The following is a 15,831-nucleotide window of genomic DNA, read 5'->3' as shown; positions in this document are numbered from 1 at the left end:
AAGTGACGAAACCATGGCAAAACATTAGTATCTTATTTGCTAATTCCAGAACCAAGGAACTGTGGAAAGGAGGCTGGGGATTAGAAGCGCAATTTGCAAAATGTGAGATTTTAGATTTGAGAGTAAAAGGCTTTGATGTGAAGAGGCACAAAGAGAAGAACAGAGAAACAAGAAATTGTATATGAACATAATTGAAAGAACTGGACAATTGTTTTGTTACAGAAGACAAGAAGTGACGAGGCATCAAAACTGAGATTTCAAGTCTAAATGACAAGGGGATTAAAAGTACAGGAAAATGTTTTGTGCTTTCTTAAATAGCCATCAACAAAGAGGCTCAAAACAGCCATGTTAAGCTGTTTCTCTAAGCAATATTTCTCAAACAATAGTTTACTGAAGAATTTGCTATATTAGCAGAGATTTAGTGTAAAGGAAATTCCCTCATAATTAAGAGAACACTAAATATTATATCTTTCTCTCAGATATTTTCATTTAGCATAAACACAGTTATGGGGAATCCCATCATTTTACTGGGAATGTATAGGTTTGTGTGTTTATGTTTGAGTGTGTCATTGTGGGTGTGAACTGTTGAGTATCAGGGAGCACTAGTATTTCAAGGGACAAAGTTTGCAGGAATATTCACACATATGATTTGGAACTTATTCTTACAGAACAGTAGGTATTAGTTATGAATCTCTTTGGATAGAATAGCATCATATATCAGGAGGTTATCAGTTGGTCCTGTCTAAGACATGGGAAGAAATGGGATAGAGTTGAGCCTCAAATGTTAATTTACGAATCACTTAAGAGAAGATAGCTGAGATTATAGCAGAGACATTTCTGTAAGGGACTAGAGAAGTTAATAAGAAATAAAATCGACATTTAAAAGACTAATGAGTAGAAAAGAGATTGAACTGTTACTTGGAGTCAAAAATCTAAGGGAAATTATTTTGAAAGGACATGTCTGAGTAACTCAGGAAGTTACAGAAACGTCACCTAAGTGTTGTACGCTGAGTCTTCAATGTGGAATTCCAGACCTTCCCTAAGAGTCCTATTATTGAAGTGAAAAATCCAGAAGCAATACTCCTCCTGCGAGTTCTAAGGCTACTCTGCTCAGATTTAGACCCATTGTTTAAGTGCTCCAATATTTAACAGATGTAGGTAGAACAACAAACTAATTGGCATAACCATGAGTTTTTTGAGTATATAACAAATGGATCTCACATAAGAAACACTAGATATTTTGATGTCTGGCAAAGGAAAGGATAAAGGAAAAAAAACAGAATGGAATGGAAAGGAGCAGCATCATATTGTCACCTAGACATTTATATCAGAAAAAAATAGAAGGAGAAGGAAAAGGAGAAGAAAAGTAATTAAATATAAGTTAAGGCCCTTCACCAGCTCTGCATTGACATAGCTTCCACTGAATGGAGAAGGGAGGCTAAATTGCCCACTGAGCTAAATTGGCATAGAGGGGAATAATGTGTTGCTAGATAGAAGAAAGATAAAGCAGAACAAATTATCTAGGTGATATGCACTGATCAAAATTATTCAACTTTAGCTGCTCAGCTTCCACAATCAATTTATCTAAAAGCTGATATAGATGAATCAGTAAGAATTTTTATATAATATTTAACTTAAAGATCAATTTACTATAGCTGTTTAGCTCCCAGAATATGGTCAGAAAGTATTCCATTTTTTCAATTAGCACTGATTTTGGGAAGGTTATTATTAAAGCAAGCATCATGAACTAATGAGTACAGAAGAGAAATTTTAAACCAATTGTGTCTCTATAACTATCCACCACATAAAATATTCTAAATATTTGATTCTTTAAAAAGAAAACAATGAACTTCTAGAGCATTATATGATTTGCCTAACAGACTTAGGATTTTTCTTCTCAGAAAATAAATTCTTAGTATAATAGTTCAGAAAAAAAATTCCAATGAAGTAAAATATTTTATGTCCTTCAAGAATGGCCACAATTACACTAAATTTTAAAAAGTGAATATTAAGCATTTTGGATATTGGAAAATTCATGAAAAGTAATGCCTAAAATATAGATTAATAGGATGGCTACTCTCGGATTATTATTTTAATCACTTCTACTAATGAAATTATAATGAAATCTAGCTCTAGTTTTGCACAACCTAGACGCCACATCCTTCACTATCTCAAAGGTCTTTCTGCTGCATAAGAAAATGTTGTTTATATTTTGAGAGCAACAAATCTCTTCTGTTTAGAAACACTTTCAAAGCAAAAGCCTGAACTTAATCTTTCTTTTCCCTCCTTTCTTTATTTTTTCTGGAGACAGTACTTCATGTCCTAAAATTCCTAGCATGTGCATCATATGTGACGCGACAAATCAATGTTTGTGTACTCATCACAGTAAAGCATATGACAGTGATAATTTACTTTGGGTCAGTTTTTCCCCTTTCTCCACCTCTAGAAGAAAAATATTAAGTATTAAGCAATTCTAAATAGCAATAAAAAAAACATATTTGGGGAAATTTAAATCATTTCCTTGGCTAGAACTAATGGACCAGGCCTCAAAGAGACTTATACTGCTGGTCTGGCATATGCATTAAGGTTTCTTAACATTGTCTGTTATGAAGATAAAATTGTAATGGCAATCCCTTTGTTCTTAAGGCTCTATACAATAACACTATCATTATTCAAAACATATTACTTGCAGATTTTGAATTGCACACTTTTCACTAATTGTAAATTTAAGGGTAAAGCTTTGAAAAAAAAAATCTCTTCAGGATGAAATGTAGAGAAAGGCTCAAGAACTAGGTAATACGCTGCCAAGCTTGTGTGCAATGACACCTGGGTGTGATAATCCACACAGAACTTCCATCTGTTATTTCTTAATTTACCCTCAGCTGTTTCAATAATGTGACATTGTTCGTTGTTTCTCAATCTTTTCAAAATATTTCTTCTTCCTTTTTTTAAACTCACACCATTACAGTTATGTAATAAAACATTACTCTCTCAACTAGGCAACTTTGTTTGGCTAGCTTCTCTGAGAGGAGATGAAAAATGTTAACTGTGGAAAAATTTGGGGGGGGGAGACTATCTTCAGATAATATAAATAAGAAATTATTAAAGGAATAAAAAAATATGAGCTGTAGGGAAATGAATTTTGGAAAAATTAAGGAGGTATATTTGGTGAAAATTTAGGGGAGGAAACAGTGTTTCTTTGAAATACTACTTTCTAGGGATATTAATAAGGATTATGAATAATTGGAAAGTTTTGAGATGTTTTAAAGTAGATAAACTCAACTTTTGCTGAAAACTTCTAATATGCTTTGTAAACTTCTAATATGCTTTGTAATTCCCTAAGAGATGAATGAACAGGACAAGCAGATTAACCAAACTTATGTGATGCTTTTGTTCAGAAATCTCAGGGGGATGATGTTCTATGATAAAAGTGCATTTTAGAAATGCTGAGCTCAGGAGTTCAGCTCATTGGATCTATCATTTTTGACATTAGACCACATGGGTGACAGTACATATTTACAAGATCCATACAGCATAGCCCTTGACTGTCTATCTTTAACAAAACTTTCAGTCACACATCTCTCCACTCAGAAATGAAAGGTTCTGTGCTGGTCAGGAGTCTCCCTATTCCCAAAATTTTTCCAAACACTCCAGGCACTTCCATATTCCCAAGCTTTATTCATGTTCTACCATCTTCCAGATGCCTTTATCCTTCTTCCCTTTGCCTCTCAAAATCCCATTTCCCCTTTGAAGGTCACCCTCAAGTATTCTACACTGCATATTCTATGTGCTTCTCTTTAAGGCTGTAACGGTCAAACTTGTCTGTGTACTAGAAGATGAGGGAGTCTGAGAAAAACTGTCTCCTGGATCTTACCCAGCTATTTTAATATAATAGGTTAGAAATATCACCTGAACATTGGGATTTTAAAAATCCCCCAGTGATGACAAGACATAGCCAATGTTGAGAGTCACTGCTTTGGAGTTCATGGGAGTTTGCTTCTGTTCTTAATTGACCTATATTATTTAAAAATGGTGCTTAATACTTTTTAAAGGAGAAAATTTAACCCTCTTTATGTTCACAAATCCCCTGAACCTAACAGAGTTTTTTAATGGAAAATAGAAAGAAGGAAGGAAAGAAAGTTTAATTTCCAACAATGATGCTGATGTTATTAAAAGATTTTCCAGATTACTCTGTTCTTCCATTTCTAAGATTAACTATATATTATTTATACCATTAAGGAAAGTAGGTCCCAAATCTCAGTTTGGATCAGCACAAAATGGAAATTTTGTAGAAATACGCCAAAGCTTTCTACCTCAGACCTAGTGAGTCAGAATCTCTGTGGCGAAAACTGCAGAAGCTTATTTTGATTTTGTTGGTGTTTTGTAAGCTGCCATTCTAATGTCAATAGTAAACAGATTCATTTTGTTAATCATTGATTCAAAAGAGAGGCTATATAATTTGTTGCTTTTTACAAAAATATTTACGTATTATAGTGGTTTTGGGAGGATTCAGTCACAGAAAACATTACCATCCATCTATCCCCAAAATAAATAATTTTTTAAAAAGATAATAAACCTCAATCTCAAGAGAATACATATTATGGATGTGACTCGAATCAAATTCAAATGTACATGGAAGCTTTATTTTATTATTACTATTTACAAAGCTTTCTTTCTGTGTCATAGTATTAGTTATAAATGGGATTGAATTGCCCAAAATTATGCAATAAATCACATTCAGCTTCTATTAAAATAACGAATTTCTTTAAGTGTGTTAGCATGACACTTGGTGAAAATCAATTATCCAAAAGGAACCAGGAAATGTGGGCAGTCATTATCAGGGTAAGAGCTCATTTTTTAGGCAATTAAGTAAGACTTTTAACTTATTAAAACTTTTTAAACCAGGAATCTCAAGCATGCTGTGACCCTGAAGTCAGTTGAACCACATTTGACCCACAGCCCATGTGACAGTCATCTGGACCTTCTGCTCTGTTAATATTTGTTTCCTATCCTCACTAGTCACCCAGACCAGTTTATAACATGAAAGAAAGTTTCAATTTATATGCTGTCTCTTCAGTGGCTGAATGAACAATAGATGAACTAAAGAAAAGAATAATCAGAAAAAGCACACACACCACCAGAGAAGATTTACTGCATTAACTGCCATAATTGTATGTGCTTCTCTGTGTCTCTATCTTCTGATATTATGCTGTACAGTGTCCTCTTGCTCCCACTTTGGGTTGGGCCCTGTGACTTTACATTTCCAATGGGACAGCAGCAACTTAATCAGACTTGGAATCTTAAAAAGGTGTTTCTACTTCCCACAACTCTAATGAGACCTGTCCAGGCTAGCCTACAGGATAGCCTCATCCAGAGACACAATGGAAGAAAGCTGTCATGGAACCAAGGAACCCCCTTATCACCCAGCCCACAACAAACCCACATCTGGCCCAGGTGCATGAGAAAGCCCCACTGAGATCACCCAAGCCTTTTTCACAGACCAGCAGAACCACTCATCCCACCCACCTGATAAGGTACTTTTAAGCCATGATATTTGGGGAATATTTATTAATAGCAAAGCTGATACAATTGTCTTCATTGCTTGAAAAGCAGTCCTTTGAAAGACTGTGGATCTTCCTTGTTCCAGTTCTACTAAGGAGAAAAAAGTTGTATTGGTAGCAAGACAAATTTCAATTTAAGGAAATATTCTCTAACAAGTCATAGTTGTTTGAAGGTGGAATGAGCTAATTTTCATGATGCTAGAATAAATCAAGTCAAGGTTAATACACATCCATTTATTCATTCAAAAACTATGTATCATCTTTACCTTTAATGCTACAAAATTATATATAAGTAATCAGTACATGTATGTGGTACAGAATATTTGCTTTTTCATTATGGATAAATGTTAGAAATAAGAACCAAATACACATTCCCTCTGTAATCCTCTTGGACATAGCTGCCAGAATTCCCAGCAAATCTTTACTTAAAACTGCCATTCACCCTAGAAACAGAGAGATGACCACTATGTGGATCTAACAAAATAAATTATTTATCCTATCATTCATTCATGTCAAGGGTCACTAGCTAGCAGTGTGCAGCTGGATTTTGTTTAGTCTTTCAGTGTTTTTCTTTTTTAAAAAAAAAAAGATAAAGTAAATACTTTTTAATTCTGATCACCACTGTTCCTCACAAATCCTATTTCACATATTTATAATACCAAACTGAACCCTTTAGGTATTTAAGTTTAAAGACTTGGCTTAGTACTTACTTATGAAACACATGTCTCCTAAAAGTTATGAGAAATACAGATGAATTAAATGTTGATTTAGCCTTAGGAATGTTAGAGGTTGTCTGGAGAGAGTATAATTACTTCTATCAAGAAATTATGATAAAATGAATGGGTCTGTGCTATAAAAAGATATAGATAAAATGCCATGGGATCTTACAATCAGAAACAACTGGCTGGCACCAGACTAGACAGCAAAACCACAATACGTGGGCCTAGACATGAGCAGGTCTCTTTTGTTCTTTGAATGTGGTTTCACATTGCTCTAACATAGCTACTGTTTTGGGTCTAAGCATTTGCAACATAACATTCATTGGAGTTCTCTAACAAGTGGGCCCCATATCCCTGCTCTCACCCAAATTTTGATTAAATGATGTAATTTAGAAGTGACTTGGCCTAGTGGTATTTTCCTTTCCTTCCTCAATTAGGAATCCTGAGATTGTCACTTTCATGTGTTGCTGACATAGCCCTACTGTTTTTCATTACCTTTGATCTTTAACCAATTTGTTTTGAACTTTTTGATCCTGAAAAGTCAATATTGATATATTCAAAGCTGAAGTGATTTCCATAGTAAAAGCCCATAATTTTTAATGTCTATAAAACAGTTGGCTAATAAATATATAATTAATGATTGCATATCTGTTTAGTAAATTCTTCTAAAAATTACATCCTAAAACATCAGTCTGGAGTCATCAAAACACTAAAAGTGAACATCACTTTGACTCAGAACTAATGCTTCTTCTTCATAACAAAAAGCAGGGCTTCAACAGAGCAGGCATGGAGGCCACACAGATAACAAATATGAAGTATTATCATCATTTCCTTCAAATGAACTAACTTGCCCATCCACTTTCAGCAACTCCGATCCAGGAAATGTTGAATTTTCCTCAATTAGAGCTCATGTCCAAGTGACTGTAATCAAATACATAAATAAACTGAAGCTTTCCCATGAGAACAAACTGTCAAAACTATGTATGTCCAGTCACAGAAATGAAGAGTCTAAGTTTACAAATGCTGCAGACTTCTTTAAAGCTACTCTTTCCCTTTGGACCTACAGGTCATCTTTCAAGTAAGTACCACAGTATGACTGACCCACCCACCCACCCTTCCTTCCTTCCTTCCTTCCTTCCTTTCTTCCTTCCGTGTATAAAAAGCCGTGTATGGAGTTTCCTTGAAGATTGTATGAATGTGACTTGTCTACAAATACAATAAGGGTTCAATGAAAGGTAGTTCTTAGTATGAATATTAATACCTGCTGCTGCTGCTGCTGCTGCTGCTAATGATGGCAAGTTTATTGGAGAAATTTTAAATGTGTGTTGACTGTGGATGAAATAATACTAGAGGGAGTAAATTACTTACTGCATTACATTAAAATGTATAACAAATTAGTTTATCAATTGATGATGACCACTTAAAGGTACTTTTGCAACTAGAAAAATAAATAGGTATAGTAAGGTCTGATAATTTTTTTCATGATGAACATTACTTGCCTTACATTCAAACGTGTTTTTGTTTTGGTCTTTGTAATTTATTTTAAAGACCAATTTGTGTCTGCTTCTTGTGCTATAATCATAAAGGAGCTTTAACTCGCAGCACTATAACACCCTGAGCTCAACAAAAAACATTAATTTTTAATAAACATGTCTGCTATAAAATAAATGTGTTCTTCTATTAATCAGTATCATGCCCTACAGTGTTATAAACTTCATATTCATTACCCTATGTTCATTTTATAAGTGTATTTTTTCACTCTAATAACAAGGAAAAATAACAAATACAATTGCTTTGTTCTGTCAATTAATCATCACTTGTATAAAAATCATCATTCACATTTTTTTTAATCTTTAAAACTGAATTTCCAATGACCATGTTACCCTAACAGGTAAATTCATGTTCCTTATTTCTCTCTCTTTCTCTCTCTCTTTTCTTTAACTAAACAAATTCCCAATCCATTTTATCTTACAGCCAAACACTGGTAAAAAATATTTTTATAAAGAGAGAATTACATTTATTTCAGATTTGATTGGCACAGCTTCCTATGAGAAAACTTGTTGCATAAAAATTGGGGATATTTATGTATTATACCACTTCATCAGCACATTATTAATTATTTTTCTATGTACTTTCTTTTCACTTGGATGACTTTGTACCATTTTTTCTCTGTCTAAAGCATGTACTTCTGATGAGAGAAAGGTGTTAGAGAGAGAGGCTTAAATCAAAGAGAATCATAAAAACATAAATACAAAACAAAAATCCAAAAATGTATCATGATTTCTTTACATTTTGAAGTGAATTTTATGTTTTATATTATTTGTTCAGGTTTTTAAAAATTATCCCCAAAGCACTATGGAAGTCAGTCCGATGTTCCTCCTTATTCATGTATAAAAATCTGAAATATGGTGTTGTCTTTTCATGTTAGCAATTTCAGCTTAGCTTTTATATTGAGCTAGTGAAGGAATAGACAAAAATGATTCCACTCTGAAACGTTTATGATTTTAAATATATAATGGATATTTATGATAAATGTATAACATGGCTTATTCTATTCCTATATAAATAATAAATCTTGAACCTTGAAATTAGAATTCAGACACCACAATAGGCCACTAACCACTCCCAGGAGGCCCCAAAACAAAATTAAGGTCTTTTTCTAGTCTTTCTTATTCCATTCTACTGCTTTCTACATTTCAGCGTGAAATGAATATGTCTGCCAAAAACACTCTCAGAATTCCACCACTAACAGATACTTGTAAAAATAAAACTTTTGAAAACACATAAAGAAAAGAAACAGCATGTACTAAATGATGTTAAGATCCCAATGTGATTTTCATTAGTCTTGGGCTCTGGCAGCATAACGCTTTAGTGTCTCAGATCCCAGATTAATAGACCAGTCCTCAATGCTAGGGCTGATGAAGAACCATTTGCATAGTTTGATATTACTTGTGACTTTTTAGTGTTACTTCTAATGAAAAATCACCACAAAAATAACTTTTGAACACTAAAAAAGGTTCAAAAAGTTGTTGTTTCCAAAGAACACTATATAAAGTTTAGCCTGTAAAAATCATTTCCATTTATTTTTCAAATTCTTTTTTTTCCACTCTTTACTTCTAGAAAGAATTTGAAACAACAAGTGCAAAGGTACACATAATAGAATTGAAAAAAAATGCAATATCAAATCAAATTGGAAGAGATCATTCTAGTAAAATCCCAGATAACTCTTCATGGAAATAAAATTCAGATGAAAAGTCTTTATACAGGTGTAATATTTTTTTGAGGAGAAATAGATTTTTCTTGATATCACAATCTAAGGTTGATTTACAGCATGTGTATATTGAAAACTTACTAAACAATATGAGTTTACAGTAAGATTGAAATATTTTCATTTATAGTTCTACTGAAGTTACATTATGGTTCTTCACTTGAATGTGCTATATATAATATTAAAACATAAACTGATGACTTGTTTGCATAAAGATAAATTATTATAATTGCCAGAGATAAACTTCTCTAGGAATATAGAAAAGGAAGTTTTTAAAAGCCTGAAGTCATGTGTCCGTGAAAAACATTTAATACTAAGTGTTGGTTTACACCTTGGATTTTAAGGATCTATTTAATTTGATTATGTAAGTGGTGAGGGTCAGAACTCAGTGTTGTTGGTTGAAACATATGAAAATACTTTTTGTGATGTGTTTTCTTCCTAGGAAATGATAAAACTTTAAGTGTTTCTCTTGAGTAAAAGGAGACTCATCTAGACAAGCCTAAGCTATAAGAGCATTTGCAGAAAGAGCCACAAAATGTGTTCAAGAGTTACCAATTTTAAATGCTCAGGGCTGAGTAGTCTCATTGATCCCAAAGTTCTGCATGATATACAAAAGCAAGATGATAGATATAGATGCTCCTTGATTAGTGATTAAAGGAACTATGCCTTTGCTCCTTGCCTTACAGACATGATATGAAGATATGAATCTAAAATGTCCAAGGAAGATGTTTTAAAAATAGATCGGTAACTAACTATGTGAGATGATCTGGGAATCTTTATTGTAGGAGGCCTAGACATTTTTAGATACTGTATCTGAATCATGTCAGATTCCTCCCAGACTTCTTGGTATCTCATTCAGCCATGGAATTTAAATGAACACCATCTACTCCAAAACTCTCATCTTACTTTTTCCACTTGAGGGATGAGTTCTACTTTGGGAAATTATGCTATTGGTTGATTTTTAATTACTTTTTAAAGAAATAAGTAAACCTCTTGATCTCTTCTCTCTCAGGTAATTTAGATATGCAAATTGATTATTCTTCAGATCTGATTTCCCAGGACACTATTGTCTCTTTTGTGACACGTCATCTGATTGTACCATCGTAAGTACTAGATGATATGTCTAGGGAGCTCAAAGTCCCTCAAAGAATACCAAATGAATTGAATTAAATGCAAGTGTTTAATTACGGGGGGTGGGGGGGGGAAGCAGCTCATATAGAGAAATTTGGAATGGTGTCAAAATTCAGATATTTCCAAACAAAAATCCCTGAGCTGATCTGTATCAATAATTGACATTTAAATGAATTGTTTATAAGCAACCAAGTTGTGGTTGTTGTTTTTGTTTTGTTTTGTTTTTTGAATTTTTTTTTAAATTTTGTAACTGGTTTCTCTAGCACAAGTGAAACATTTGCTAATCAAGTGGATATGATAACCCATGTGCAAGTCCCTTAGGAAGTACAGCACAGACAAGGACATAATAAGAAGGAAAGGTCTGGTAAATGGATCTCTGACCAGAAAAGTCAAGTCTGAGAAAGATGTCTCAATGTGAGTCACTAGGCAGTTCAGTATAGCCAAGGGGACAAGATACCTGTCCAAGAAAGCCAACAAAGAAAATGAAATGTGGCATGTGATGAAAGCAAATGTGCCAAAGGCAAGCCTAATCCACTTACCAGCTTGCCAAAGAGTACAACTAGCTATCAGGATGTCAAGGCTGTATTTTACTGAGTATCAGCCAAAATTCTCTCTGAGGAATTGTGCCTAATTATTTGAATCCAATTCTCTTTCCCTCATCCCCATCAAACCCTAATCAAAGCAATGCCAATTGTCAAGGTGCCAGCTGATCAATAAATTCCCAATTCCCACATCTAGCCTTGACCTTCTTTCATTAGTTTTGTTTTAAAACAATTTTCTGGTATAACCTTTCTGGTAGCTACCTTTTCTCTTTTAGATTAACAGTATCAAGAAGCCATCATTTTAATCTATTAAATTTCATTCTAGTTATCTGGACAAAGAATATCAATTTTCACAAAGGATCTGTTCTTTCTATCAAAGTCAACCACCACATATAGTCTAGTTAGATTGCAATACACCTGCAAGTAGCACCTAAGTATACAATTCATCAAGACTGAGTGTGGATTTTGCATGGAGACCACCTGCCTCAATCCCAAGCACTCCCCAGTGGGATAATACATCATCAATAATGGCTAGGTGACCTGTTTTTTTTTTCCAGTACCTTGCCTTCCCAAACTACTATGGGTGGTCTTTTTGAGTGGTATCTTATTGGAGTTGAATTTGGAATCATCAGTGCAACTATCTTGCCTTTTTGAAATCACATGTGCACTTGGGAAAAAGTAGAGATTAATTACTTAGGATAAGGAGAAGTTTTGAGGATATTTGGCAGGTGAATTCACATTTGGGAAGCCGTTCTGGATTTTTTATTATTATTATTATTTACTGTAGTTGCTCCATAGTATTTGCAAATACATATTTAAGTAGGTACAGATTGTGATATTAAATCCACTGTATGAATTTAGCATGATGCCCTGGTTTAAATCCCCAGTACTGAATAAAAAAATCATAAAAAGCATATGTATGAACTTAAGTATAATTTAGGGTCAAAGAAGTATTTAAAACAAATTTGCACTAGCCCTGTGTCTTAAGCATTATGAAAGTATGTTGTTTTTATTAGTAATATTGTAGAAATCTTTAATACACAAAAAAATGGTCACACTTAACATAATTATAGTCTTTAAAGTCCACTATTATTTATTATGTAACAACCACAGAATGCCATGAATTCCATCCATATACTTTATTATTCTGTATTTAATTCTAGATCAACAGCCAGTGGTTGCAACTTGACTTTAACACTTTCTATTGATAATGTTCAGTATCTCTACATGTTTAGAATGTTGCTTGGGAAAAGCCTAAAACTGATATATAAATCTTTCTTTTTAAAGAAATCTGTTTTATGAGGAAGCAATTGTTGTGTTCATTTTCTAGCTACTTTAAAATTACTAAAAGTTCATAAGCTAAGGAATCAGGAGTTAAAGAATCAATGGAGAAGTTTCTTCTCCCACAGAGAGTGTCCTTTCCTCCCAAATAAAACCTTAGCTCAATACTTCAATCTTTACCCACATTTTGCCTGGCCACAGATTTTTCCCACAGTGTACAATTTTTCCTATTGCCCCATTATTTCCTGAACTGTTGGTCTGATATTCCTGAATGAGCTATAAAATGGGAACTCTAGAACAGTAGCTCTCAAGTTCAAATTTACCTCACAACACATTACTTCAGAAAGATCTAGCATTTGCAGCACTAAAACACAGCCCTTGAGTGTAATCAGTTGAAAGAACCAAGCACAATATTTCCTATTCGGAGGGCTGTGCCACAGCCCTCAGAAACAGTGAGGGATTGCATAATGTTTCAAAAGTTTTTTCCAGTGCAGTGTCACTCATGTGCTTAAATAGTTAAGATTTTTTAAAATATATTTTGAGGAGTTGATAAGAGCTTGAGTACAGAGTTTCAGAAAATAGAAAATAAAAGGACTCCTTCAGCATGCACAAAGTTAACTTCAGGCATTCTTCATTGTTTTGCTGTATCTTACTGTGCAAATCCCCAAGTTAAGGATGAAGGAGAGGAAGGATTGTTCCGGAGAGCGCTTGAGCCACCTGGGACTAACATTACTCACCTAAAGATGGGTCTTTGGAGATGTTTCTTCCTGATTGTGACGTGGTCATCCATTTAAAGGTGAAAGTTGAACTTCTTCCTGGAAGCCACTCCAGAAAATCCAGGGAAGGAATGTAGAAGCTTATCCTGATCTATCGTGCTGCAAGGAGGCCAGAAGGAAAAAGTGGTTTCCTCTTTCTCTTTTTGGGTGCTGGGAGAAAACTTCCCTGCTCTCTGCCAGCTGAGCAGTGTGTCCATAGAGGCCACATAAGACAGGCACGTTGGGGCACTCCCCCACAGAGCAGGGTGTGCAAAAACCACCAAGAGTCACGTTGATATGGGCCAGAGGAGCATACGGGGCCCTCGGAAACAGAACAAAACAAACAGAAAACTGCCTATCCCAAGTGTCACCCAGGTAGGAGCTCCCTAAGTTATTGCAGCAGCCATGAGAGCGCTCCTTCCACATGCTGGTCAAGCTCGGAAAGGATAAGTCCCTCCCTGTCTTTAAAACAGCCTGTTCTGAGGCTCAACTTTTTTTCTTCAAAATAAAAGTTGTACAGCTGGTTCAGCAGTCCCATGTGAGTACCCTCTGAAAAAAAAGTTTGTCCTGTTAAAATAAGAACTGTATACAAATTAATGAAGAAAGATGGGCTCGGGTTGCAGGGCTGGCTCTGCTTCAAGAGATTATAATTATTTTACAATCTTGCTTTTATTCATGCTGGATGAAGTGTGGAGACGGCTCATCATTTTTGGCACTTGTAACCTAATAACCTGCACTTGGCTCAAGTTGAAGATGCCATTACACTGATAGAAGCCCATGTGAGGCTTGCCAGAGGTACAGAAGTTAGAAAAACAAAAATTGCTCAATTCTGTTGGTGACATTGTACCTAGATGTCTATACTCAAAAGAGGCTTTCCAACTAAGAGGAAGCACTGCAGAAAAAGAAATGAAAACACATGCATGCATACACACACACACACACACACACACACACACACACATACACATAAATCCCCCAAACATCCTGGGAGTCCAAGGTTTTATTATATGATGGAATTTGAATTTATAAAAATAAAAGGAAAGACAAGAAGGTATAAAAGAGTATGTGAACAGCTGAAAATAAATGACATTAAAAAACTGTTTTATTTAGAAAACTTAGTCTTGCACTGCAGGAACTCTTATTCTAGTTCCAGATAATGTGAATTCTCATTTTTCAACAAATCCTGTTTTGGAGACTTTCCTGATGGCTAACGAAGTTCCTGCTCAATCAATAATGTCATAAGGTTCCAGGCCAGAGGTTTGGTATGTGATAAAACAATGATCTCAAAGCATGGTTAAAATATTTTTAAAGTACACATTTAATGAAGGAGGAAAATGAGCCACACACATGCCTTTAGCTGAATGATCCATGAAAACAAGAATCAAGTGTCACAAAGAAGGACAAGACCTGTAGTCCTTTGCACTATCCAAATACTTCTGGAGGAACAAGAATATCTTTTGATTTTCTTCCCAGAGGAGAGACAAGGAAGGAGAGGAGAATAACAAATCATTGTCTTTATCAAGAAGTTCTAATTCAGAATAGGAAATGTAGTCAGTCTGAGAGCACTAATAACAAAATGAATAGGTTCTAGTTCTAATTCTATCATGAACATGCTGGATCACTGGCAAATTTCTTGACCTATCTGTGCCCTGGTTGACTTGTTCATAAAATGAAGTTATCATATTAATTAAATTATATGGTTCTTTTCTATCTGTTATGGTACTATCATTTTATTTACAAATATCATTAGTTTGCTTCTTGTAAATAAGTTAACATGGAAGTTCTGATGTCTGATACTGCAAAATCTATACACATAACCTGTAGACTTTTAAATAAATTTATTTTATATTACATGCATTCATATAGATGTTTATTTATATAGTGACATCTAAATCAGTGTTTCCACCATTATCACATATGTTCTATGCAGCAGTTAATTATGGAGACCACCTACATTCAAACTTGCTGTGGCTTTCTTTGTTATATAGGAAGGTACACAAGTAAAACATTGTGCAGTTTTCTTGAAAGTTTTTTTGCATTTGTGAATAGAATTTAATTTCGTTGGTCATGGTTTACCTATCTTACTATTATTTTAACATAAAAATTCCTCCTGAGGGACAATACAAGAGAATTATCTCAAAAACTTTAAAAATTAATTTTGTCTACTTTTAAATTAAAAAATGTAAGGTGGTTTTTTCATAAATATGATAGAAGAAACTCAAAACAAATACCTATAAACAACTAGCCAAGGTGCAATTTGAATAGCAAGCCAAGTATGCTAACATGAAGCTAAAAGACTTGATTATCAACTGAAGAACCTGAAAGTTGATAAATTAATCATAGGAAATCCATAAGATCTTCCTTATGATGGATATATATATTTTCTCTTAAGTGATTAAGAGAGATAAGTTAAAGTTACATATGCAATAAGCCGTTTTTAAACCCCAATCTCAATGCCAAAAAAAGAAACAATAAAAAATACCTACAAATATCCATTTAGCACAAAGAAAAAAATATCTATTATAAAAGGTTTTTATTAGCTTTTTCTCAAAGAGTACTTAAATTGGATATTGG

General features: G+C 34.1%; 1 protein-coding gene across 1 annotated transcript in view; it reads right to left on the bottom strand.

The window, feature by feature from the left end:
• The window catches only part of Pde1a (phosphodiesterase 1A), a 256,677-nt gene extending 242,973 nt beyond the window's left edge, over positions 1–13,704 (bottom strand). The window contains exon 1 of the mRNA XM_071619008.1: positions 13,240–13,704. Coding sequence (XP_071475109.1) covers positions 13,240–13,292 — 53 coding nt within the window. The 5' untranslated portion in view covers positions 13,293–13,704. The remainder of the gene's footprint in view (positions 1–13,239) is intronic.
• Between the last annotated feature and the right edge of the window lie 2,127 nt (positions 13,705–15,831).

Source organism: Marmota flaviventris, chromosome 11, assembly GCF_047511675.1.
Source record: "Marmota flaviventris isolate mMarFla1 chromosome 11, mMarFla1.hap1, whole genome shotgun sequence".
NCBI lineage: Eukaryota > Metazoa > Chordata > Mammalia > Rodentia > Sciuridae > Marmota > Marmota flaviventris.
Note: the sequence above shows the minus strand (reverse complement) of the source record. Positions and strands in the feature narration are given on the sequence as shown.